The sequence below is a fragment of the Trachypithecus francoisi genome, unplaced genomic scaffold, assembly GCF_009764315.1.
Source record: "Trachypithecus francoisi isolate TF-2019V2 unplaced genomic scaffold, Tfra_2.0 Lachesis_group0, whole genome shotgun sequence".
NCBI classification, from domain to species: domain Eukaryota; kingdom Metazoa; phylum Chordata; class Mammalia; order Primates; family Cercopithecidae; genus Trachypithecus; species Trachypithecus francoisi.
In genome coordinates this window covers 164,477,801-164,503,205 of record NW_022681453.1, presented here as the reverse complement: position 1 = coordinate 164,503,205, position 25,405 = coordinate 164,477,801, and the positions used below count along the sequence as shown (strand labels likewise).

Genomic DNA, 25,405 nt, shown 5'->3' with positions numbered 1-25,405 from the left:
AAAGACCTAATGTGAGTTTATAGGCTAATAATATAAAAAAATGAGAATAAATGGATCAAGAAACAAATTCCATTTTGTTTTCTAACATTTTCAGAATTTATATACGTCTTAAGTTCATACTTGTTTTAGTAAGATATATCTCATTCTCTTTTCCTTTTAAAAAGAGAAAATTAGGTCTCTGAAGAGGGCTACCGATTACCCCATGTTCATGTCTACAGTGTTCTCGTGCCCCTGTAAATAAATATTTCTCATAAGTTTCTAAAAGACTGTAACTGTGTCTTACATGAGAAATAAAAGTCCCTGTGAAAGGAATATCTTCCCCATATATTTAGGGAATTCTGAAAGGCACATTTATTTCACAACCCCTCCTAATAAGGGAGACTCCACTTCTGCAAAGAAAGTTTTTATTTCTACTGTGGTCTGATTGTGGAATATAATACCACCATTCACCCAGATTTACCAAACCAGAAGGAAAGTCAAAGAAAAGATACTCGTGTGTAACAGATACTTTAGGTTAAAGATTCTCTTATTTAGACTTACCTTATAAATTACGTTGAACTTCGCTTCCCTTCAAGGGGAAATAAAATTCAAGGAGAGTAGATATAAAAGAAAAGGGAGGTTGACAATTTAATATAGCACTTAGAGCCCTGGTACAAAAATAACTGTCTTCCTACGTTATTATGGATCTTCACACCAAAATTTTAGACCTATGTATATAGATTTGATGTCTATTGTGATATAAAATTGTTTATTCAAAATATCTAGTTTTTTGGAGCCAAATGAACCACAGGTTTAGAGTAAAAGTTAGCAAAGCCCTGTCTAAGTTGAGACTTACTATAGATGAATACTTCCCAAGCTAAATATTTTTGTTTTGACCTTTATTTCAGATTGCAAGTGAAACTCCTCTAGATGTTGTAAGTATTAGTCAATCACCTCCCACCAATTAGTATTACTCAATTCCCTCCTACCAGTTATGTTTATCTATTTGCTGTCATTAAAGCTGAAAGTGTTTTTACATATTAGGCGCAAAGATGGTGACAGAAATCTTGTGTACAGAGGGAAGGAAGATGTTTACTTGGTGGCAATGAAGTAGCATTTCCCCCAAACTCTTAGTTTGTAGCCTATCTTCAAAGCTCTTAGTCTGTGCTCCTTACTACACTTTCATAATAATCATGTTTTATAAGTTTGCTGAGTTGCCAAGTAACACTCTAAAGTGGATTTGAACTGGGGGAGTGGGAGAGAATAATTGCTGTGGTATGTCTTTCTGACATTTAAAATGCCTCTTCTTTTTCAGTTAATGGAAACCTCAGGAACAGACATGCTGAGTGATTCAGATAATAGAGCAACAATAAGCCCTTTACACTTGGCTGTGAGTACTGCCTTCACAGCCAACTTCATGGCTGATTCACTGAAAATGTCTAATACCTATTTGTGTTGACTCAAACTAGTACCATAAACTTTTAGTCCATGTAATAGTTATTAGTTATCATGGAATTAAAAGTTTGAGAACTTTCTTTAATTCAGAGAATTATTTAATGTGCTGGGTTTTTTTTCTGTTTCTTGCTTTGGGGGGAAAAAAAAAAGGACAGACAGTGATCCTTAGGCTTTCCCCAGGGCCTTCTGGGGAGAGAAAGCGAGAAAATACAGAAAATATGCCTGTGATGGTGAATTTTAAAATGTGCTGCCCTAGTGGAATGCCTTATAAGTTGGCTAAGCAGATGGTATACACACACATTTTGTCGTATTTCTACAATGTTTTGCTTACTTTGTGATCTTGGGGTGCTGACTGGTTGTGTGTTCACTGGTCCTTCGGTTGCTCACACTGTAGGATTTGGCTACATTGTCTGTTATGTCTCTTCCACTTTAAGATTCCTCTAAATTTTTTTCCAGTGTCAATCACTAAATGGAGAAGGTTAGGGAAGAATGTGGCAATTTTTTAAGTCAAATGATAATTTATTACCTTAAATTTCAAGTAGATCCTAATCTAGCTTTCTGTACTGGAAGAATTTATTTTTGAGACAAAGCATGTTAGAGTTTTGTCTAACAAAACTAGAGTAGGGAAGGGGGGGTACTTTGAGAATCAGGACACCGGGGTACTGTCACCAGCTGTTTGTGAGATCCCTGATTTTTAGTAAAATGGTTATAAGGATGTATCCTTAATTCAGTGTGGAACACTACAAGTTCAGTGATTCATTTGAATGTTTCTTTTCATATGTACTATTATTTTTTATCTTAATACTCTCTTTGCATGTGTTTTAACACTGACATACATACATTAAATTTTCTGCCGTTTCTCCCCAGTGATACTTCCTGTCATGTTCTCAATAACTAAGAAAGCATTCTTAAAGCTTTCTACTTCTTTGCCCTTTGAGTCCTTGGAAACACCGTCACCTCACCCAGACATGCATAGTAAATAAGTCTGACAAGGCAAAGCCAGCATGGAAGAAATAGCCATTTTACTATTGATGATGAAAAGAAATGAAGACTGAGCAGCATTAGCAGCAGCAGCAGCAGCAGCATCATTCTCATTATAATAATTTCACTGTCATTTCTTGAACACTTTCTAGGTGCCAGACTATTTCCCCCTTGCGGAGGTTCAACAAGTAGCATGTTAAAGACTCCCAAAAGCTCTGCAGTCTTTAGGACTTAGTTATCAGTTTAATGATGATGTTTCCTTAGAAATTTCTCATCTGTGTTCTCGCCACCCTTCACTTTGGCAAGTTTCTCTTTTTGTGCTTGCAAATTAACAATGTGCTATACATTGATCAGTGGGTTGGTCTTTCTCTCTCTTTCTCCCTCTCACAATTACTATTTTTTTGTCAGATTTTGTATGTGTATATGGTGGTAATGGTAGAAAAAAGAAAACATAACGTAAAACATACCTTCTTAACTATTTCTAAGTGTACAGTTCAGCAGTGTTAAGTATATTTACATTACTATGTAACCAATCTCCAGAACCTTTTTATCTTGTAAAGATTAAAACTAAAACTCTGTACCCATTAAACATCTCCCTGTTTTTCCTTTCCCCAGTCCTTGGTAATACCAGCCTACCTTCTGTTCCTATGAATTTGACTAATCTAAATACCTCATTTAAGTGGAATCATAACAGTATTTTTTTGTGTTGTGTGACTGGCTTATCTCATTTAGCAGATTTCATCCATGTTGTAGCATGTGGCTGAATTTCCTTCATTTTTAAGCTGAATAGTAATCTGTTATGTATATGGCACATTTTTCTTTATCCATTCATCTGACAATAGATGCTGGGTTGCTTCCATCTCTTGGCCATTATGAATAAGCGCTACTATGACATGGGTATACTAAATAGTGTTTTTAAGCTAAAAATGGAAATAATTTAGTAATTAGGTGCAATGAAATATGATTATACCACCACTTTTCCTTTTCATATCTATCTCTAGGAGGTTTTGAGAAGTTACTTTAATTTCTTATTCGAAACTCCCATTCAGGACAACTTGGTGCAGTAAAAACATACTGGTCTCAGGGAAACTGGTCTTGATTCCTAATTTTGCTCATACTGGACATTTGGGCTGCTTCTCTTAGTCCCATACGAGGATATCATGGGGGGAAGCTCTGTGGCAAATCATCATGGCTCCTATTCATTCTCTTGTCTTTTCATTTTTATTTTTTATTTATTTTTTCTATTGTTTTTCAGACAGTGTCTCACTCTGTCATCCAGGCTGGAGTGTAGTGGCACAATCACGGCTCACTGCAGTCTTGAACTCCTGAGCTCAAGTGAGCCTCCCTCCCTCAGCCTTCTGAGTAGCTAGGACTATAAGTGCACACCACCATTCCTGGCTAATTCTTTTTTTTTTTTTTTTTTAATTTTTATTTTTATTATACTTTAAGTTCTAGGGTACATGTGCATAACGTGCAGGTTTGTTACATATGTATACTTATGCCATGTTGGTGTGCTGCACCCATCAACTCGTCAGCACCCATCAATTCATCATTTATATCATGTATAACTCCCAATGCAATCCCTCCCCTCTCCCCTCTCCCCATGATAGGCCCCAGTGTGTGATGTTCCCCTTCCCGAGTCCAAGTGATGTCATTGTTCAGTTCCCACCTATGAGTGAGAACATGCGGTGTTTGGTTTTCTCTTCTTGTGATAGTTTGCTAAGAATGATGGTTTTCAGCTGCATCCATGTCCCTACAAAGGACGCAAACTCATCCTTTTTTATGGCTGCATAGTATTCCATGGTGTATATGTGCCACATTTTCTTAATCCAGTCTGTCACAGATGGACATTTGGGTTGATTCCAAGTCTTTGCTATTGTGAATAGTGCCGCAGTAAACATACGTGTGCATGTGTCTTTGTAGTAGAATAATTTATAATCCTTTGGGTATATACCCAGTAGTGGGATGGCTGGGTCATATGGTACATCTAGTTCTAGATCCTTGAGGAATCGCCATACTGTTTTCCATAATGGTTGAACTAGTTTACAATCCCACCAACAGTGTAAAAGTGTTCCTATTTCTCCACATCCTCTCCAACACCTGTTGTTTCCTGACTTCTTAATGATTGCCATTCTAACTGGTGTGTCCTGGCTAATTCTTTATTTTTTTGTAGAGATAAGGTCTCACTGTTGCCCAGGCTAGTCTCAAACTCCTGGCCTCAAGTAATCCTGTGTTGGATTACTTGCCAAAGTGCTGAGATTATAGGTGTGAGTGACCATGCCCAACTTCATTTATTATTATTTTTATTTATTTAGAGATATAATCTCATTCTGTCACACAGGCTGGGGTACAGTGGTACATTCCCAGCTCACTGCAGCCTGTACCTCCCAAACCCAAGTGATCCTTCCACCTCAGCCTTCTGCATAGCTAGGACCACAGGCACATGCCACCAGGCCCAGCTCATTATTATTATTATTATTATTATTATTATTTTGGCAGAGATGAGATCCACTCTGTTGCTCAGGCTGGTCCCAAACTCCTGTTCAAATGATCCTTCCACCTCAGCCTCCCCAAAGTCCTGGGATTATAGGTGTGAGCTACCGCAACTGGCTAACCTATTCTTTGTATACTGTCTTCTATATAATGTATGGTTCCTCAGAGTTCATTCTTTCAGTAGCATGATTTTCATTGACCTGGTATCGAGGAACAAAGTTAGGTATAATCCTAAAACAGAATTCTGTGACCTATAGTCACTTTAATCGTTGAGACAGTCAAGCTTAAGTAATCAAGTTTCTACACAGATTCATTATAAAGAGATCAGTAAGGCCCAGAGCAACTTTATCTCTTGCTGCTACTTTCTGACATTTTCTACAAGAAATGGCATTATAGTCCTTTGAAGTTTACTTATTTCTTTATGTCCTGCTCAGCATTTAGTCCAGTGTAAATAATATATGTTCAGTTGCCATGTTGGATTTTGAAATGACTTTTCTGGAAAGCCCTTTTATTAGACTGTATGAAGAAGGCAACTTCGGGCCAGGCGCAGTATCTCACGCCTGTAATCCCAGCACTTCAGGAGGCTGAGGCGGATGGATCACAAGGTCAAGAGATCGAGACCATCCTGGCCAACATGGTGAAACCCTGTCTCTACTAAAAATACAAAAATTAGCTGGGGCGTGGTGGTGTGTGCCTGTAATCCCAGCTACTTGGGAGGCTGAGACAGGAGAATCGCTTGAACCCAGGGAGGCAGAGGTTACAGTGAGCTGAGATCATGCCACTGCACTCCAGCCTGGTGACAGAGCGAGACTCCGTCTCAAAAAAAAAAGAAGGCAACTTCAGTCTGACAAATCTTAAGTCTTACTCTTGTACAGCTAGGACAATGCCTGGTATGTGGTGATATTCAAGCAGGGCTCAGTTACGTATTTCTTTGCTAAAAGAATTACTTCTTTTTTAGCTATGTCACATTATGCGGTGGGTATAGTCAGTTTAATTTGAGAAATCAGAATATTCAAGCACTGACTCAACTCAAGTTGCTAGCTGTCTTTGGAGTTGATGTGGAGCACTGAACTGTGATTAAGAACACAGACTTGGCTGGGCACAGTGGCTCATGCCTGTAATCCTAGCACTTTGAGAGACCAAGGTAAGAGGATCACTTGAGGCCAGGAATTTTGAGACCAGCCTGGATAGCATAGCAAGACCCTCATCACTACAAAAATTAAAAGAAAAATTAGCTGGGCGTGGTAACGTGTACCTCTGGTCCCTGCTACTCAGGAGGCTGAGGTGAGAGGATCACTTAAGTCCAGAAGGTCAAGGCTGCAGTGAGCTATGATCACGCCACTGCACTCCAGCCGGGGCAACAGAGCAAGACCCTGCCTCAAAACAAAACAAAACAAAAAAAACACCAGGCTTTTTGGAATCAGACTTGAAATCAAGGCTTGAATGAATCTCTGTCACACATCCATTGAATGTCTGCCATGAGCCAAGCATTGTATACTCATGAAAAGATCACCTGTCATCTAAATTTTTATTATTTTTAGAATGCCTATTCCCTACACAGTAGCCTACCTACTGTGTTGATCATTAGAAAAATCTGTAGTTAACTTCCTGAATTCTCAATGTAGAAGTTTGGATTATCTCAAATAGGATGATAATATGAAGACAAGTTTGCTTATTTACATTTTTTAAAGTATTTAGGAAGTCAGTCTAAATATATATTTTTAAAATTTACATTTTTATTTATTTCTAGGCCTACCATGGTCACCATCAAGCACTGGAAGTGTTGGTACAGTCTTTGTTAGATCTTGATGTCAGAAATAGTAGTGGAAGAACACCCCTAGACCTTGCAGCATTTAAGGGCCATGTTGAATGTGTGGATGTACTCATTAATCAGGGTGCCTCAATCTTAGTAAAAGACTACATTTTGAAGAGGACACCTATACATGCAGCAGGTATGCCAGATATTATGCTTGATTTATTACTTCCTGTCTAATCTCTTTCAATTTCTGGTATATAATATTTCTGGTTAATTGTCTTTAAAATTTTTGACCTTTCTTTTTTTTTTTCCAAATCATATGGATTCTTTGACCCCCACCAAATAACTTTATTCACACAAATGTCCCTTAATTTACAAAGCCTCAGTTATTCATAAACATTAGGAGTATTCAAGGAACTTAAATATAGTGTATTATACCAATCCAAGTAAACCAAGTACAAAAAATATTCATATAAAGTTGTTTACATGTAGGTCCTAGATTACGAGCTTCTGTGCAAAAAAGGAAATAAAAATAGATTTATTAACTAGTATTTGAAACTAACTTTATGCCTGGCTTAAAGCCTCCCTCATGCTCAAGCCTGTCCCACACAAGTGTTTAAGAAGTCATTAAAACTCCCCTGCTCTAATGAAAAGAAGCTCCTCTGCACAAAAGATTTAAGTGCCCCCAAGTAGCTCCCTTCCTCCTGTGGCCTCACTTGGAAAACAACCTGGGCAGCCTCCTTGCTGATACCTTCTGCAATTTTAGGGGCCCCTCAGGGGGCAGTGGCAGTGGATTCATCTTTTGATGATGGCTGCAGATGCTAACATTGGCCAATTCTATGTCACACCTACTGGTTACCCTTTGAGGGCATTTCTCCAAACAGAAGCCCCACTAGTGCCAAAGCTTAGGTAGGGCAGGATCAGAGATGCCCCTGTGTTGTTTTGAAGGCTGTGCTACAGCCTGGACTTGTCTCTGGACTTCTCCCTCTAAAACCCAGTGGCCTAAAGAGCTGAAAAATGTCAACTTCGCTCTTCAAAAGTTTCCAGACCCAAGGAGATTACCAGGAACTACGATTGTCTGGGGAAATTTTTGACTTTAAGTGATAAAATGATTGTATTCTCAGGGAATATCAACAACAAGATTATCATCACTTAAAAAATTGTCTGCCTTAGAAGTTGGGTTTATGTAATAATCTAACTTCTGAAACACTTTATCAACAAAACAATGCAGTATTTCTTTCTGGTAGAAGTTATTTTGGATTGGTATAATCTTTCATTTAACAAGTGATACACATTTTGACTTACTTTACCAGTGTACTGCATTAAACATGCAGACAGGCTTTACAGAGCAATTGCCTTATGCAAGAACTATTCCATATTGTGATATTATGATGTAGCAGATAGGTTAAAATATGAAGGTCTATAACCAAGTCAGTGAAATGACTTGCTACCCACTGTGTATCACTGGCAGATGCAGATTCACAACTCTATTTTTATAGCGTGATCCTTAAGAATACATTTGAATATACGTCTTGGATTTTTTTTCTAGTCCTTTGGGAAGCTTACATTTTAGAAGACTATTGATAACACCCACTGTTGCTCCCAGAGCTGCCCTTCAAAGCTATCAGATGTTCAAGTGGGGCTGAGAAAAATATTTTAATAATAGATTACAACCGCTAATAAATATATATACACTAGTATATGGTTTGAACAAGAGGTTAAAATGCATTACTTGCTGTTATCTTATTCTGAAAAAGGGTGAAGTTATATATCAGTTTGCAAAACTTGGTGGCGCATGCCTGTATTCCCCACCTAACTTGGGAGGCTGAGGCAAGAGGGTCAGTTGAGCTCACTTTGATTGCACTGTAGGCAACATGATGAAACCCTGTTCCTAAAATATAAAATAAAGAAAATGTGGCACATACACACCATGGAATACTATGCAGCCATAAAAAAGGATGAGTTCGCGTCCTTTGTAGGGACATGGATGCAGCTGGAAACCATCATTCTCAGCAAACTATTGCAAGAACAGAAAACCAAATACCGCATGTTCTCACTCGTAGAGGGGAACTGAACAGTGAGATCACTTGGACACAGGAAGGGGAGCATCACACACCGGATCCTATTGTGGGGAGGGGGTAGGGGGAGGGATAGCATTAGGAGATATACCTAATGTAAATAACGAGTTAATGGGTGCAGCACACCAACATGGCACATGTATACATATGTAACAAACCTGCACTTTGTGCACATGTACCCTAGAACTTAAAGTATAATTAAAAAAATATAAAATAAAAATAAATTTTGTACACTGGATGAGATCTGTGAAAAATAAGTACATTTTAAAAATATTAATCTACCACTAGAAAAATTATATCATAATTGCAGATCATATGCAGAACTAATTTAAAGCTTGCATGGAGTGCAACCACAGGTTACTGTTAGTAACCTACTGTTAGTACCTACCTATTCGATAAATGCAAGCCTTGTATCTATAGATGCCTTTCAAATTTGGAGATCTATAGAGAGCGTCTATAAGCCATGAAAAAAACACTGAGGGTTTTTTCCTGGAGGTTTACCAGTCCTTTCCCACAGTGATGCTGTGCTTGGTGTTTGGGTATTGAATTTAGATGACACAAACATTCATCAATAGCTACTGTGCACTGAGTGTAAAAGAACTGATTTGAAAAACGATGGGCCAAACAAGATCTTCTTGAACATCCCCAAGTGTTATGACACTGTTTTTTATTGCTAAGCTGTGAGAACTGCTGGCGGAGTGCAGCATACAGATTGGACTAGGGTGGGAGAGGTGGTTTAAGCCACAAGTTAAACTATTACTATTTAATATAACTGTCGGAACGTACTGTAGAATATTCGGCACCTAGCTTGTTTTTGCTAGTTTTGTCATCTTTTCATTAGAAGAAATAGTGATAGATGTTCTTTTCTGTATCATATGCAAGATACGTTTTTTCTAATGTATTTATTTAAACTTCAGACTTTGTATATATGAACAGGACCTGAATTTTGCAGAGGATTTAACTTACTTCAAAAGCTCTTTTCTTTGGACTACTTCTACTTGTACCCTTGCCCATTTTATGCATTTGGACTTAACACATGCATTCTTTAGATGTATCATTTTTCTTGTACTATATATATATCATTTGAAATTATTTCAGCCGGAAATAACAGAGTACCCTACTGAAAATAGCTTAAGGGGTTTTGTCTCTCACATACAATGTCCAAAGGCAAGCTGGGCATGGTGGCTCACACCTGTAATTCCAGCACATTGGGAGGCCGAGGCGAGTCGATCATGAGGTCAGGAGTTCAAGACCAGCCTGGCCAGGATGGTGAAACATCATCTCTCCTAAAAATACAAAAAAATTCGCCGGGTGTGGTGGCGGGCACCTGTAATTCCAGCTACTCAGGAGGCTGAGGCAGACAATTGCTTGAACTCAGGGGGCAGAGGTTGCAGTGAGCCAAGATCGCACCACTGCACTCCAGCCTGGGTGACAAAGCGAGATTCTGTCTCAAAAAAAAAAAAAAAAGACAGTATCCAAAGGCAGATTTCGTTCCAGGATTGGTTGATTCTACAATGGTGTCAGAGCTCTGGATTAAATTCTGTTATTCTCTTACATTTGCATTCATGTTGCAGGAATCATTGCTGCTACTTTTAAGGATTGCATCTAAAATCAGAAAGGAATGGGGGCTTTTCATTATCAGAGATAAAAGTGTTTCCCAGCAGCCTCTAGACTTATCAGCATCTCAGTAGTCCGACCTGGTCCCTGTGCTGCTCACCTTAAAACTGATCACTGTCAGAGGAGAATGGGGTTGTTGTGATTAACTTGGTCTAATCATGATATCATCGCTTTGCTGGAGGCAAGGCACTCTTTCTGACCACACTGCCAGACAGCTAAATAAAATGAGCATTCTTTTAGAGGCAGATGGTAGGGGATGGGTGCTGGATGAGCAGTCTGCCTGTCATGTTTTACAGTAAGGAATTCATATTTGTTCAGCTTTAACAATCAAAGGCCGTAGAAACCTTCTTTCTACCTATAGTTTTCATTCTTGCATATTAAATTCAGTGAAACTATCCCAAAATTAAATTCTGGAAGATGTGCTCTAAGATGGACATTTTCTATTTTATCATTATATGTAATTACTGAAATGTTTAAATTTCACTTTACAGCAACAAATGGTCATTCAGAATGCTTACGGCTATTGATAGGAAATGCAGAGCCACAGAATGCAGTAGATATTCAAGATGGAAATGGACAGTAAGTTTCGATAAATAATTGTTGCATCGCAGAAGGGCGTATTTCGAAAACCAGAGTACAGTCTTAAGTGATAGCACTGAACCTATTCCTGTTGTTGCTCAGGACGCCTCTGATGCTATCTGTTCTCAACGGGCACACAGACTGTGTTTACTCACTGCTGAACAAAGGAGCAAATGTAGATGCCAAAGATAAGTGGGGAAGGACAGCGTTGCATAGAGGGGTAAGCAGAAATATGCTCTTTCCTTTCAAAAAGCTTTTATAACCTCATATTACCTAGAACTGAACTAGGTTATGTTTATTTTCTCTTCATTAAATGTTCGTCAAATAGTCTTTACCATTTCTTTCAGTATCTTAGTTTTTAAATGCTAATTTTGAACAATTACAAAGTACAACTTAATAATCTAGAGACCAATGTTAGAACAAAATTTTAAAACTCTAAAACTTTGAGTAGAATTAATGTCAATTTGACTTTTTTCCATTATCTCACTTATTTTCTTATACACTTTAATCTTTTTTCACCTTTGAAATATCATTATTTTCACTGAATACCAAGTTTCTCTCTTCCTGTTTTCATACTATTTGCATTTTAACAGAGTTGTTGCTTTAACTGAATTTTTAAACCACTTCCAATAAAAATACAGAATTATTCCTAAAATGATAAGTGGCTTTAATTGATGGAAGGATATTGGAGTATGGTCTTTAAAGTTTTTAATTAGCTGAAATTGGCATGTAATGTTTAGCATAATATGTTTGACCACCTGTAAATTATTTTCTTTCAGGCAGTTACAGGCCATGAAGAATGTGTAGATGCATTACTTCAACATGGTGCTAAGTGCTTACTTCGGGATAGCAGGGGCCGGACGCCTATACACCTGTCTGCTGCCTGTGGACACATTGGTGTTCTCGGAGCCCTTTTGCAGTCAGCAGCGTCTATGGATGCAAATCCAGCCATAGCAGACAATCATGGATATACAGCACTTCACTGGGCTTGCTACAATGGTTAAGTATACAAACACAAATGCATATCATTCTGTGCTGAACAGAGATAAGTATAATATATTCAGATATTAATGAGAATGACATATTTATAAGGCAAATTTTAAGTTTAAAATTAGCAAAAACCTTGGGAATAATCTATGTAGGCTTACTTACTAATAATTACTGTGTAGGTTCACGCCTGTCCTTTGTCATGCTAAAGGCAAGGCACTAGTTGTCAAAGGTGTTCTGAGATAAGCCATGAAGTATTTTTGAGATTTTTCCTTTTTTTTTTTTTTTTTTTTTTTTTTTCCGTTTTGGTAAGGTCTTGCTATGTTGCCCAGGCTGGTTCTGAACTCCTGGCCTCAAGTGATCCTCTCACCTCAGCCTCCCAAAGTGTTGGGATTACAGGCATGAGCCACCATGTAGCCTGAAGTTTTTCTTAGATCTTTATTTCCACAAATATTTAACATTTTTAGGAGGTTTTTACACCGTTTCCATTGCTATTATATAGTGTGCTTGTATTTTTATTGTGTTCTTTTACTTTTTTTTTTTTTTTAGAGTCCCACTGTGTTGCTCAGGCTGATCTCAAACAACTGGGCTTAAGCAGTCCTCCCACATCGGACTCCCCAAGTGCTAGGATTACAGGCATGAGCCATCGCACCTAGCCATGTTCTTTTACTTTCTAAATAAAATCGTATTAGGGGAAAAATGACCAAAAGTAGGAGAAACAGTGAAATGTATCACATTCTAAACTGAAATCTATGTATGTTTTCTGAGCACATTGCAAGATAACATTCTTATATTACCACTAATATCCATGCTCCATGTTTTAAAGGAATAAATCCCTAGCAGGTCTTAGAATTAGAAACTTTGATGGGTTAACTCTGCTACCTGGTTAGAAAAGATTTTCTTTGGCCTCCTACAGGCTCACAGTCATAGTCATTGCTTTTATAGGCAGACTCACAAAAGGTCACTTAGGGAAGCATAAAGCTACTTTGAAGGTATAGATGTTAAAAATGCAGTTTGGCTTATGAAATGCCACTAATTAAAATAATTTATGTAATGAAGTATGTTGAGATATTTTTTCCTTGTGCAGGGCAATAGATTTGATCATCTTAGAAAACTCAGGTACATTATATATAGTGCAAGCATCAGTTTGTCAAAGTTCAAGCTTCAGGCTTTAGCAGAGAAATTAGAGGTTTTTAAAATTTGTTTTCAATTTCATTGTAGCTTCAAGATTAATGTTAATTATGACAGCAGATCTACAAAGCTGTAGTTCACAATTCGAATAACCTTCCCTCAAAGTGTAGAGAAAATATAAATTGCCTCTTTATATAAATATCCATTTACTAAAATAAATAAGTATAATATCTGATGTAAAATCAAACTGCCTTACCAGGAAGTTGAGATTTGCTATCTTTCTCTAATATGCTGTTTCATAGTTCTTTCACTGGGAGCTGTTTTGACAAAGTTACCAAGTTAAAGCAAAAGAGGAAAAAGCTGAATCTTGTAAAATTATAACTTCATTAAATGTTGTCACAAGTATTTCTGAGATACAATGTTTTGATTTTCATATTAGTCCTTATGCCAAAGTTGGGAGTTGCATTCTTTTGCTGTGAGAACATTTTGGGTTCTTGAGGTTTGTCCTGTGATTACTGTTGGTTATCCTTCAGCTGAGTACTGATAGTATCATAAAAACTTGAATAGTTAAATCTGTTGCTCATTCAATAAGCTTAGTTTAGTCTCTTTGTTTTTTACTACCTTAAATCCTTGACCAAAACAGTTTTGAAACTATAAAACCTTTGGGGTTTAACTTCTCTTTTTCTCATTTCTACTCGCTAAGGCAAGTAGAAATGAGTGTAGTGAAGTGGCCAGAGACTCGTACTCATACTAGTACAAAGAAGATAATGTATTTTGCATTGATATTTGATTTGTTTCTGTAATGTGACTTGACGTTTTACAAGTATAAGGAAAACCCAAAATAACTAATATAGTGGGGAAAATATATACAAATGTGAGTTGTGTTTCTGTAAAAAAGTCAGTGAGATAAAACTGTTTAGAAGCAAAGACTTATTGCTTGGTTTTTAAAAATATATATCCCTGAAGATGAACCATTGGAAAAATCACACAGTGAGATATTTTTCCTCAGGAAGAGCATTCAGTTGTAAATGTACTGCTGTAACTGTCCTTTGGAGAGTTGCTTTCTATTACAATGTTTCTTATCAGATCTGTATGTATAACAGTTCCCCTAAAGTGAGTTCCTACTCTATCACTGCTAAATTTAGACTGTAAGCATGTTTTGTGCAAGAGACAGAATTTTGCAAGAACTGCATGCATGGTTGCCATTTAAAGATCATAACAAATGTGTCTGATTTTCAGCCCGTAGCAAAATTGTGGTGATGCTGAATTTGAGCTGGAAGGAATTAAATGTGTGTTGGGTATATGCAGTAAGCGACTATATAGACAGTCTAAAATTAATACCATATTTATAGCCAAAATCCCATTTTATAATTTGGCATCCTGAAAGTAGAATATGTAAAATGGTTTTACTTTAGTAATTATTGTACAGCTGTAAAGAAAATTGGAAGCACTCCAACAGAACAGAAAACAACCTTTCTCTCAAAATTGAAATGATGGCCAAGTTTTAGAAAAAAACTGGCTGTAGATAGTAAAAGTTCACAGTTTCAGTTTATATAATCATTCAATCACAGAACTTAAGAATACTTATTTATTCCTTTAAAAAATGTGTTCATTTTTATGAAGTTCTCAACATCCTCAGAATAGCCTCTGAAACTCAGGAGGACCCAGTTTACCATCCTATCTATCTTTCATAAGTGGTGATAGAAAGTTATGAGATTGTCTGCTTAATATCACCCAGTAATGATTTCTGGAGGTGACCGGGGGGACCCACTGTTCCCTTTTCTCAGTCTGTACTCAGATAGTACCCTTTGGTCTCAGCAACTATGGATTGATACTGACTGTATTAGAAATTGGAACTGAGAAATTTTAAATACTTATTGATTTATTTAAAAATAATATCTATTACGTATTAACATAATCTTTTTTTATGAAAGCTACTGTTTTCCAAAAGTATTTTCTTTTTAGTGAGAAGAGTAGTACATCTCTTTATAGCTAATTTAAGAGAATAGTTGGGTTCTCATCTGTGTTTTTATTTACATCTTTTTTGCGTCACCCCAGGATTTTCCCCAGGCCACACCTTAAACACCCATATACCTGGAGAATGGGAGGCTCTTAAGTCAACAATGGACAACTTTCCATTGCTGTATCTTAGTAATGAGTTAACATTCAGCACAATGGAATTAAAGCAGTTTCTCAACCTCAGCACTATGACGTTTTGGGCCAGGAGATTGTTGCAAGGGACTCTCCAGTGCATTGCAAGATGTTTAGCAGCATCATTGGTTTCTACCCACTAAATGCCGGTTACACTGCCCCACCTTCAGTTGTGATAAACAAAACTGTCCGTAGGCATTGCCACGCACAATATCTCCTGATGGGCAAAATCTGCTTGAAAACTACTAGATTAGAGAAAAGAACTGACAAAAGATGGAACACCATTACAGGTTTTTCTGAAAATTACTTTTCCACAATTACAGGATAAAGTTTAAGCTGATTAAGTTTGAGTAATTTAAAAAGAAAAGAAAATATAACAAGACTTTGGTAGGCAAATATTAAACCATGAAAATATATAAAGTGGCCACATAAGAATCTAATTTATTCCTAAAGTAGATCCCAAATAACTCATGAAATAAGCAACATTTTAGTTGTAGTAATTAGGGTATTAAATTAAAACCCTGGCTCTGGAATTTGGGTAAGAAAATTTGAAGTTTGGATTTTTCTGTTTTTCAAGTTACTGTTAAAAACTGTGGACCAGATATTGATAATTAATCAGTACAGTCAGCCCTCCATATCCATGGGTCCCCCATCCGTGAATTCAACTGAATGTCGATCAGAAATATAGTTAGGCTGAACATGTACAGATTTTTTTGTCGTCGTTATTCCCTAAACAATACAATGTAACAACTATTTATATAGCATTTACATGGAATTAAGTTGTAAGTAATCTAGAGATGACTTAAAGTATATGAGAAGATGTGCATAGGTTATACACAAATAAACCATTTTGTACAAGGGAACTGTATAAGGGACTATGGATTTTTGCTGTCAGTGGGGAGTCCTGGACCCCATCCCCCAAGAATACCAAGGACTGGATACTTGTCCTTTACCACAGCAATATCACTTTGGTAGGAAATTGTCCTACAAAAATACTTCCTAAAATAAAAACAAAATGTTGGGCATGGTGGCTCACGCCTGTAATCCCAGTATTTTAGGAGGCTGAGGCAGGCAGATCACTTGAGCTCAGGGATTCAACACCAGCCTAAGCAGCGTGGCAAAACTTCATCTCTACAAAATATCAAAAAATTAGCCAGATGTAGTAGCCTTGCACCTGTTGTCTTAGCCACTCAGGAGGCTGAGGTGGGAGGATCACTTGAGCCCAGGAGGTTGAGGCTACAGTGAGCCATGATCATGCCACTGCACTTCAACTTGGGCAACAGAGCAGGACCCTGTCTCAAAAAATTGTTTTAGTAAAATTAAAAAATGCCAGAATGTTTCATTACAGCATTGTTAATAATATCATGAAGAATTTTTTTAAACTAGCAATCACTTTAAAATCCATAATTAGATTAAATAATTTATGATACACTTTGATACTGGGAAGCTATTCAGAACACTAAAGAATAAGATTTTAGCTGGGCACGGTGGCTCATGCCTGTAATCCAAGCATTTTGGGAGACAGAGGCTTGGGAGTGGATCACCCGAGGTCAGGAGTTCGAGATCAGCCTGACCAACATGGTGAAACCCCGTCTCTACTAAAAATACGAAAAACATTAGCTGGGCATGGTGGTGGGTGCCTGTAGTCCCAGCTACTCGGGAGGCTGAGACAGGAGAATCACTTGAACCTGGGAGGCAGAGGTTGCAGTGAGCCAGGATCACGCCACTGTGCTCCAGACTGGGCGAAAGAGCAAGACTCCGTCTAAAATAATAATAATATTTCTATATATGCTATTATGGAAGGATATGTGTAGTTAATACTAAGTAAAAAGCAAGTGGCGGAATTAAACATCCCATTGCCATTAAAAAAATAAATAGCACAATCATCTCTCATTTTCTGTTGAGGATTGGTTTCCAGGACCCCTTATGAATACCAAAACCAACAGGTGCTCAAGTCCCTTATAGAAAATGGGATAGTATTTGCATATAACCTATGCACATTCTCTGCTATACTTTAAGTCATTTCTGGATTACTTATAATAGTCAATGTAATGTAAATGGTATGTAAATAATTGCTACGCTGTATTTAGGGTATATGACAAGAAAAAAAGTCTGCTCTGGTTTTTTTTATCTCCCAAGTATTTTTAATTTGGGTTTGGTTGAATTGATGGATGCGGAACCCATGGATACAGAGAGCCAACTGTATGTATGTATGTGCATGCAGTTGTATATGCCTAGAAATTTTCTGGAATTACTGGTGGCTTAACAGCTACCAGTGGTTATATTCCAGAGAGGGGAACTGGGAGATGGAATGGGAGAGACTTTTACATTTTTCCTTTAAACATTTATATGTATCTGTGATTTTTGCCAGTATCTCCTTTGAATTTTAATATCTGGTTCTTTACACCTATTATAGGTCACGAGACATGTGTAGAACTGCTTTTAGAACAGGAAGTTTTCCAGAAAACGGAAGGAAATGCTTTTAGTCCATTGCATTGTGCTGTGTAAGTAAAGCCAGAATGAATCAGACTTGGTTTGAGTGTTTTAAGAAATACACCATTGCTGTGAGAATGATCACCATGTTACCTTACACAGGATAAATGACAACGAAGGTGCTGCTGAGATGTTAATTGATACATTAGGTGCCAGCATTGTGAACGCCACAGATTCAAAAGGAAGGTAGGAATTCAAGTATGTATTAAATAGTTTTAGCCAGGCATAGTGGCTCATGCCTATAATCCTAACAATCTGGGAGGCCAAGGTGGGAGGATAACTTGAAGCCAGGAGTTTAAGACCAGCCTGGTCAACATACTAAGACCTGCATTTCTACCAAAAAAAAAAAAAAAGACATGATGATGCATGCCTGTGATCCCAGCTATTCAGGAGGCTGAGGCAGGAGGATCACTTGAGCCCAGGAGTTTGAGGCAGCAGTGAGCTATGATTGCACCACTGCATTCCAGCCTGGGTGACCGAGTGAGATCCCGTCTCTGCCCTACCCCCAAAAAAAGTTTTATTTTCATTAAGAAATAAATTTTAACTACTGGCCTGGTGTGAGAGAATTTACAGAAAACCCATTATTATTTAAAAGTTGATTTTTATATTTGCAAGTATAAATTGTTAGAAGATCTCAATTATTTTTACGTTATAAAAGGTTTTTCTATTTATAGATTTTTAGGAAGTTTTCCTCCTCTAAATTATTTTAAAATGTAAATTTTTCCCCTTTCTTTAGAAGTTGTTTGTTTCCCAAAGATAATTGTTAACAAAGTTAACAGTTTTCTAAATAGGAATAAAGGCTGGAAGAAAGTCCAGCAGTTGTAAGAGGTGGTGGTATTCAGGTCAGGATTTATTTCTTTCAAAATTTCCTTTAATGATGTAATGTTATTTTAGCAATTTTGTAATTAATCTTTACTTCATACTAGTTCTAGTTTAATTAAGGCCTTCTATACTATTGAAAGTACAAATTTCTATGGGAGAAATTAGTGAGCTCCATTGAGCCTGTTTGTTTGTATACAGGCAGTGCTTTTATAGCCTAATATGTAAACCCTTAAAAACTGCATGTCACAAATTAAAGAATATTTTTCCAGCATATATAACATTCAAATTTAGTCATATGTTTCCATTTTTCTTTATCACAGAACTCCTCTCCATGCAGCTGCCTTCACAGACCATGTAGAGTGTTTACAGCTGCTGCTGAGCCATAATGCTCAAGTCAATTCTGTGGACTCTACAGGGAAAACACCTCTTATGATGGCTGCAGAAAATGGACAAACAAATACAGTTGGTAAATAAACTTCTTTAAAATTGTATTTTCCTAAGTATGTGTATCACTAATTTATAACTTAGATCCCAAGACTTCTGACTTCAGCTAGTTACCTTACCACTCCTAAGACTTAAAACCTTTTACCTGTTTGCAATCTACATTTTCATTTAGGGACACAATGTTTTAGTTTACCCTTACTGATTGAGGAGTCTACTTTACGATGGCCCTATAACATAGTGGTTAAGAACACTGACTCTGGAGTTGGATTGCCTCAATGTGAGTCCTAGATCTTCCAGCTAAATGACCTGATGCCTCAGTTTTCTCATTTACAAAATGAGAAAAATAACAGTATCTACTTGGTGGGTTGTTGTGAGGTTTAAATAAATTACTGTAAATCCAGAGCATATAAAACAGTATTTAAAATTTAGTGCACAGTCACAAAATAAATGTTAATTGCCATTGTTAGAGTGTGTGACTTATACAACAATATAATTGTCTCATACAATTATATGAAGATATAGTATATGTGTTATATATTACAATATTTTTCTTGTACTTAAGTTTTTGTGAGAGGGACTTTTTTGCTTTGTATCTTCGTTTCTCTACAGTGAGTTATTGGTAATCTAAGAAACATGTTCATAAACATAAGAATTGATGCACTTTTTCCTCCCAGAGATGCTGGTTAGCAGTGCTAGTGCAGAACTGACTTTACAAGATAACAGTAAAAATACTGCCCTCCATTTGGCTTGTAGCAAGGTATGTATACATTTTAAGAACATGCTTTCATTGTTAACAGTGGCATTAAAAGTTTTTTGACTTCACTAAAATGAACAGAACTCAGGACCAAACCTCTCCAGTGATCACTGGTATTAGATTTCTTGAACAAAATTATTGACTTGTAAGGCACCATGGCGTATCAAAGTGTCCAGTAAGCCAAATAAGTTTTGGAACACAAGTCTAAGTGTAATTATCCTCTTTCCTTAATCTTAATTTTGTCCTCTTCTCCTACCCTCACTCCCAAGATGTGTTTGGGCAAATATTAAGATATTAGCCAGGAAAATTCATGGCATATGAATGGTGTTGTATATATTATATGGACTAGGGTTGCAGATTGTTGGGTGTATAAATGTACCTTGAATGGTGCCCAAGTTTTTATAACTTATCTGCCACAATTGTAGGGTCATGAAACTAGTGCCTTGTTAATACTGGAAAAGATAACAGATAGAAACCTCATCAATGCAACCAACGCAGCCTTGCAAACGTGAGTACTGTCAGTATCTAGTATAAACTTTGTGACCTACAATTATAAAAATGATAAATGGATTTTTTTAAACATGTGACTGTTGGAATAGGTTTCATTAGTCATAGAAGCAATTTTAATAGTTTACAACTGTCGAAACTCATTTCTAAAATGATCACAACTAAAAGGCATATTATTTAAAATGCTTTTGAACTGAAACTGTATTACAACATTGACAATAATGTATTTTTTTCTTAATCCACCTACCTAATTTTCTGAAGGAAAGTAGTACTATTTTGTGTATTTCATGGAAATCAACTGTAATAATATGTTACTTGAAACTAACAATAAATGAGGTAAGAAGCTTTATGTGTGTCCGTAAGCAAATAAAGTTTCTGAAAGAATCAGAATTTTTAATAATGTGAGCAGCCAACCTCCAGATTGACTGAGAGAAATCTTACATCAGTGTCTCTCGTTGTCCTTTGCTATTCCATTTTGAGGTTTAGTAAAGATAAAAATCTTAGAATATTGTTGCCCATTCTGGGATTAGATCCCTTGAAGGTCCAAAAATTAGTCGTGATGCTTATAAGCTGTTTTCAAAACCTATTAGAATTTATGCTACTGCAGTTTACAGTTTTTAATATATAGTCTATGTCTTTACCAGCCTCATTCCTTAACAATGGAGGAATGCAATTTCAATGGTAAAATTATTTTAAACATTGAGTCTGAGAAGAAAAGTAACAGAAGGATGGGGTGAAGGTAGGGACCTGTCAATGGGACCTATGGCTGAGCTTGATGTCTAGCCACACGTTGACAAGGTGTGACAGTGCACTGCACAGAGATTCTGCTCTCCCTGCCCCCATCTTTGCTATTAGGACTAGGTGCCTCGAGTTTGTACCTCTTGGTCTTCACAAGTTGACAAAAATGCTCTTTGACAACCAGGTGTGTATGTGTATATGCATGCACATGCACATGCACATATGTGTACGTGTATCATGTTTTTTCCCCTAGACCTCTGCATGTTGCTGCCCGAAATGGGCTAACAATGGTGGTTCAGGAACTTTTGGGAAAAGGAGCAAGTGTGCTTGCAGTAGATGAAAATGGTAAGTTGGTTCTATATTGTCTTCCCTTCACCTAGAGCTTTTATCTTTTGATGATCCATATTTGAAGAGAAATAAACTTGGATATTTTTTATTAGTCAAAGAGGAGAGCTAAAGTTAATAATGAATAGTAGTTTGTGGCAAAGGAATAAGGGCAAAAGAAATAGGAAAAGTTATCTAACAGATGTACTTCTGAATCCCTATATCATCTGTTATAGCAAAGTTAGTATTTACTGTTTATACTTACCACTTTCTGTTGTTTTAGTAGCCAAAGATTTTGTTCTTTCAGCAAATATTATCAAGATCCTAATTAAGTGCTATATTCTTACTTAAAGTCAGTGCTTCTACTCATGCACTAGATCATGTCCCCTTTTGCCTACTTCATAATGTCACTTTGACAGTTCTCTTTTATGTCCTGCGGTAACAATTTTTCGCTCTCTTCCTGTATTATTCCTTAGTATATAAACACTAGTTCCCTCATCTTTAAAAAACAATTTATAAATCTCACTACTCCTGCCAGCTGCTACCATATTTCTGTGTTCCCCTTTGCAGCAAAACTATTATCTTGCTGTCCCCAGTTATTCACCTCTCATTCTTCCATTCTTTTGTTGTTGTTGTTGTTGTTGTGTTGTTTTTTGTTTTTGAGATGGAGTCTACCTCTGTTGCCCAGGCTGAAGTGCAGTGGCGTGATCTCAGCTTATTGCAACCTCCACCTCCTGGTTTCAAGCGATTCTCAAGCCTCAGCCTCCCCAGGTAGCTAGGATTACAGGCACCCGCCACTACACCTGGCTAAATTTTGTATTTTTAGTAGAGACGGGATTTCACCATGTTGGCCAGGCTGGTCTCACACTCCTGACCTCAGGTGATCCGCCCACCTCAGCTTCCCAAAGTGCTAGGATTACAGGTGTGAGCTACAGTGTCCGGCCTCATTCTTCCATTTTCTCTTAATTTCCCTGTAGTCAGGCCTTCTCCCCTCACCCCTACACATAACAAAACTATTCTCATCAAAACCACCTGTGACTTCTACTATGTTAACTACTACTTAGCTCTCATTTTACTTGATAGATCAGCTTTTGGCATAACTGATTACTTGTTTCCTTTGATAAATTTTGTTTACTCTGCTTTTTGAACTCCACACTTCCTTCGTTTTCCTTCTACATTACTAGTTATTCTTTCTTAATTTGTTTTACAAAATTTCTCCCTCTTCTCCTTCTAGGACTCAATCCTTCATTCTTTTTGCTTTCTCTATCTACATTGACTCCCTGTGGTTTTAAATACTACCTATATGCTGAGAATTCCCAGATTTATATCTCCAACCCAGACTTCTCACAGTCTCTGTATATCCACGTGCCTAATTGACATATCCATGTGGATATCTGATAAACAGCTTAAACCTAGAAAGTTCAGAATTGAACGGTTGATCCTTTCCCACTCCCCTTGCCAGACCTACTCTCCTCACAACATCGTGATCTCCGTTGAAGACAATTCTTATTCTTAGAATTGCTCAGGGCAAAACCCCTAGAGTCATCCTTGATTCCTCTCACTCATACCCAGCGTATAGTCCATCAGCATACATTATTGACTCCACCTCTAAAGCAGATTTAAAATATGCCCACTTTTTTATTATTGCTACCAGCCTGGCCTGGATCCTTTTAAAGTATATTAGAACATGTTACTCTTGAATTTCGGTTTGGTTTGGTTTTGTATTGTTTTGTTTTGTAAAGAGACAGGGTCTCACTCTGTTGCCCAGACTGGAGTACAGTGGTAGATCATAGCTGATTGTAACCTTGAACTCCTGGGCTCAAGAGAACCTCTCACCTCAGCCTCCCAAGTAGCTAGCACTACAAGTATGCACCACTATGCCCAGCTCATTTATCTTTTGTGGTGATAGACCCTCACTATATTGTCCAGGCTGGTCTTGAACTCCTGGCCTCAAGCAGTCCCCCCACCTCGGCCTCCCAGAGTGCTCCACCTGGCCCCATTCATAGTTCTTAAAATGACCTTACTAGGCCCTATATGATGTGTCCTCCACTTCGTCACCTTTCTGATACTGTTTCCTAGTCTTCTCCTTTCTCTACTTGATTCTGCAATGCCAGCCCCTCCACAGCAGGGTTATACATGCATTGTGTTCTTCATTCTGACTGTTTACTCTGCCTGAACACTCTGTCCCCAAACATCCCATGACTAAATCCGTCACCTGTTTCAAATCTTAGCTCCAGTTTCATCTTCTCAATGAAGCGTATTCTAACTACTCTGTACTACAACTTGCTAGATACTCCTACCACAGCATTCTCAGTCCTTGTTAACCTGCTTCACTCTTTCCTCTTTTTTTACATAAAGCTTTTAACATATTGTATATAATGTACTTTTTTATTATGTCAATTGTGTGTCTTCCCCACTAAAGTGAATGTAAGCGCCACAAGAACAGTGAAATCTTTATCAGTTGCATTCACTGATATATTCTTAGTGTTCTGAATAGTGCCTGAGCAAGTGGAGGCTCAGTGAGTATTTGCCGCATGAGTGAATATTTGCTGCCTGAGTGATTATGCCAAGCGCCGTACTAACTTCTGAGGATACAGTGTAAAATAAGACATAGTCTACTCCCTTGAATGGAGATAAGAGTGTAAACAGGCTATTAATGATACACTTAAAATAGTTTAATTGGAATAAGCATAGAATGCTATGAGGGTACTTAAGAGGGTCTTCAAATCCTTTCTTGCAGGATCAGAGAAGGCATCCCAAAAAATGTGACTGCTAAGCCAAAATCCAAAGGATAAGGAGAAAGTGGGGAAGGAACTTTCTAAGCAAAGAGAGTGGCGTGTTAAGAGATATAACTGGCCGGGCACAGTGGCCCATGCCTGTGATCCCAGCCCTTTGGGAGGCCAAGGCAGGTGGATCACCTGAGGTCAGGAGTTTGAGACCAGCCCCGCCAACATGGCGAAACCCCGTCTCTACTAAAACTACAAAAATTAACCAGGTGTGGTGGCACGTACCTGTAATCCCAGCTACTTGGGAGGCTGAGGCAGGAGAATCGCTTGAACCCAGGAGGCAGAGGTTGCAGTGTGCCAAGATCACGCCACTGTACTCTAGCCTGGGTGACAGAGTGAGACTTCATCTCAAAAAATAACCCCCATGCAGAGGAGAGGAGCCTATTTTTAGTCATACTCTGACTAGAAAACACACATGAAACATGCTTCTTTCCCCACCCCCACTATCATCCAAGGCATCCTGGCCTATGTAATAGGTTGTTCTGCCTGCCAGCAGCAGGAACAATAGCAGCAGGCACCTTTAGAAGAACCCTTGAAAGAAGCTTGGGCAGAGAAGGACTCCCCTAGCTACTTTGGACAAATAAAATTTAATTAAAAGTACAGACAGCCTTCAGCCACTGCTGCCAAACTTGGAAGGACATCAGTTGTTCTCTTTGACCCTTGACAAAATGGGAACTTTACAAAGGGGGAAAAAATTACTTTTTGTGGCTGGGCACAGTGGCTTACTACTGTAATCGCAGCATTTTGGGAGGCAGAGGCAGGAAGATCACTTAAAGCCAGCAGTTTGAGACCAGCCTGGGCAACAAAGCGAGACCCTGTATCTACAAAAAAAATTTAAAAATTTTAGCCAGGCATGGCATGTGCCTATAGTCCCAGCTACTCAGCAGGCTGAGGTGGGAGGATCACTTGAGCCCAGAGGCTGAGGGTGCAGTGAGCATGATCATTACACTGCACTCCAGCCTGGGTGACAGAACAAGACCCTGTCTCAAAAAAAAAAAAAAAAAAAAAAAAAAATCCTTTCTTTATCAAGGCTAATACAGCATAGATGAAAATATGTGGGAGAACTGGAAGCAACCAGATGCCCAATAGTTGAAATGTGTAACTAAACCATAGTATAATCGCACAATGAAATACTGTATAACAATGAAAATGAACCAACTACAGTTACATACAACATTGATAAATCTCACATAATGCTACACAAAAAAGCCAGATATGAAATAATACATACTATATGATTCCATTTATATTAAGTTTTTTAAAAACTCAAAACTAAACTGTAGGCTGGGTATGGTGGCTCACATCTGTAATCTGGGAGGCTGAGACAGGC

At 37.8% G+C, this 25,405-nt stretch overlaps 2 protein-coding genes across 17 annotated transcripts in view; one reads left to right on the top strand and one right to left on the bottom strand.

Annotated features, from left to right (window-relative positions):
* The window catches only part of BTD (biotinidase), a 116,394-nt gene that overhangs the window by 16,687 nt on the left and 74,302 nt on the right, over positions 1-25,405 (bottom strand). The gene's annotated exons all lie outside the window — the stretch shown is intronic.
* The window catches only part of ANKRD28 (ankyrin repeat domain 28), a 205,281-nt gene that overhangs the window by 175,302 nt on the left and 4,574 nt on the right, over positions 1-25,405 (top strand). For 15 of the 16 annotated variants that reach the window (XR_004437345.1, XM_033212706.1, XM_033212714.1 and 12 more), the window contains 12 exons: positions 888-914; positions 1,295-1,369; positions 6,659-6,860; positions 10,851-10,938; positions 11,041-11,158; positions 11,718-11,937; positions 17,624-17,711; positions 17,803-17,886; positions 18,843-18,988; positions 19,641-19,723; positions 20,146-20,228; positions 21,219-21,310. Coding sequence is in view for 15 of the 16 variants with exons in the window: in XM_033212706.1 (XP_033068597.1) it covers positions 888-914; positions 1,295-1,369; positions 6,659-6,860; positions 10,851-10,938; positions 11,041-11,158; positions 11,718-11,937; positions 17,624-17,711; positions 17,803-17,886; positions 18,843-18,988; positions 19,641-19,723; positions 20,146-20,228; positions 21,219-21,310 (1,306 nt within the window). In the remaining variant the exon portion in view is untranslated. Of the gene's footprint in view, positions 1-887; positions 915-1,294; positions 1,370-6,658; positions 6,861-10,850; positions 10,939-11,040; positions 11,159-11,717; positions 11,938-17,623; positions 17,712-17,802; positions 17,887-18,842; positions 18,989-19,575; positions 19,724-20,145; positions 20,229-21,218; positions 21,311-25,405 lie in introns of those variants that run through there. The other variant, XM_033212707.1, reaches the window with a different exon arrangement.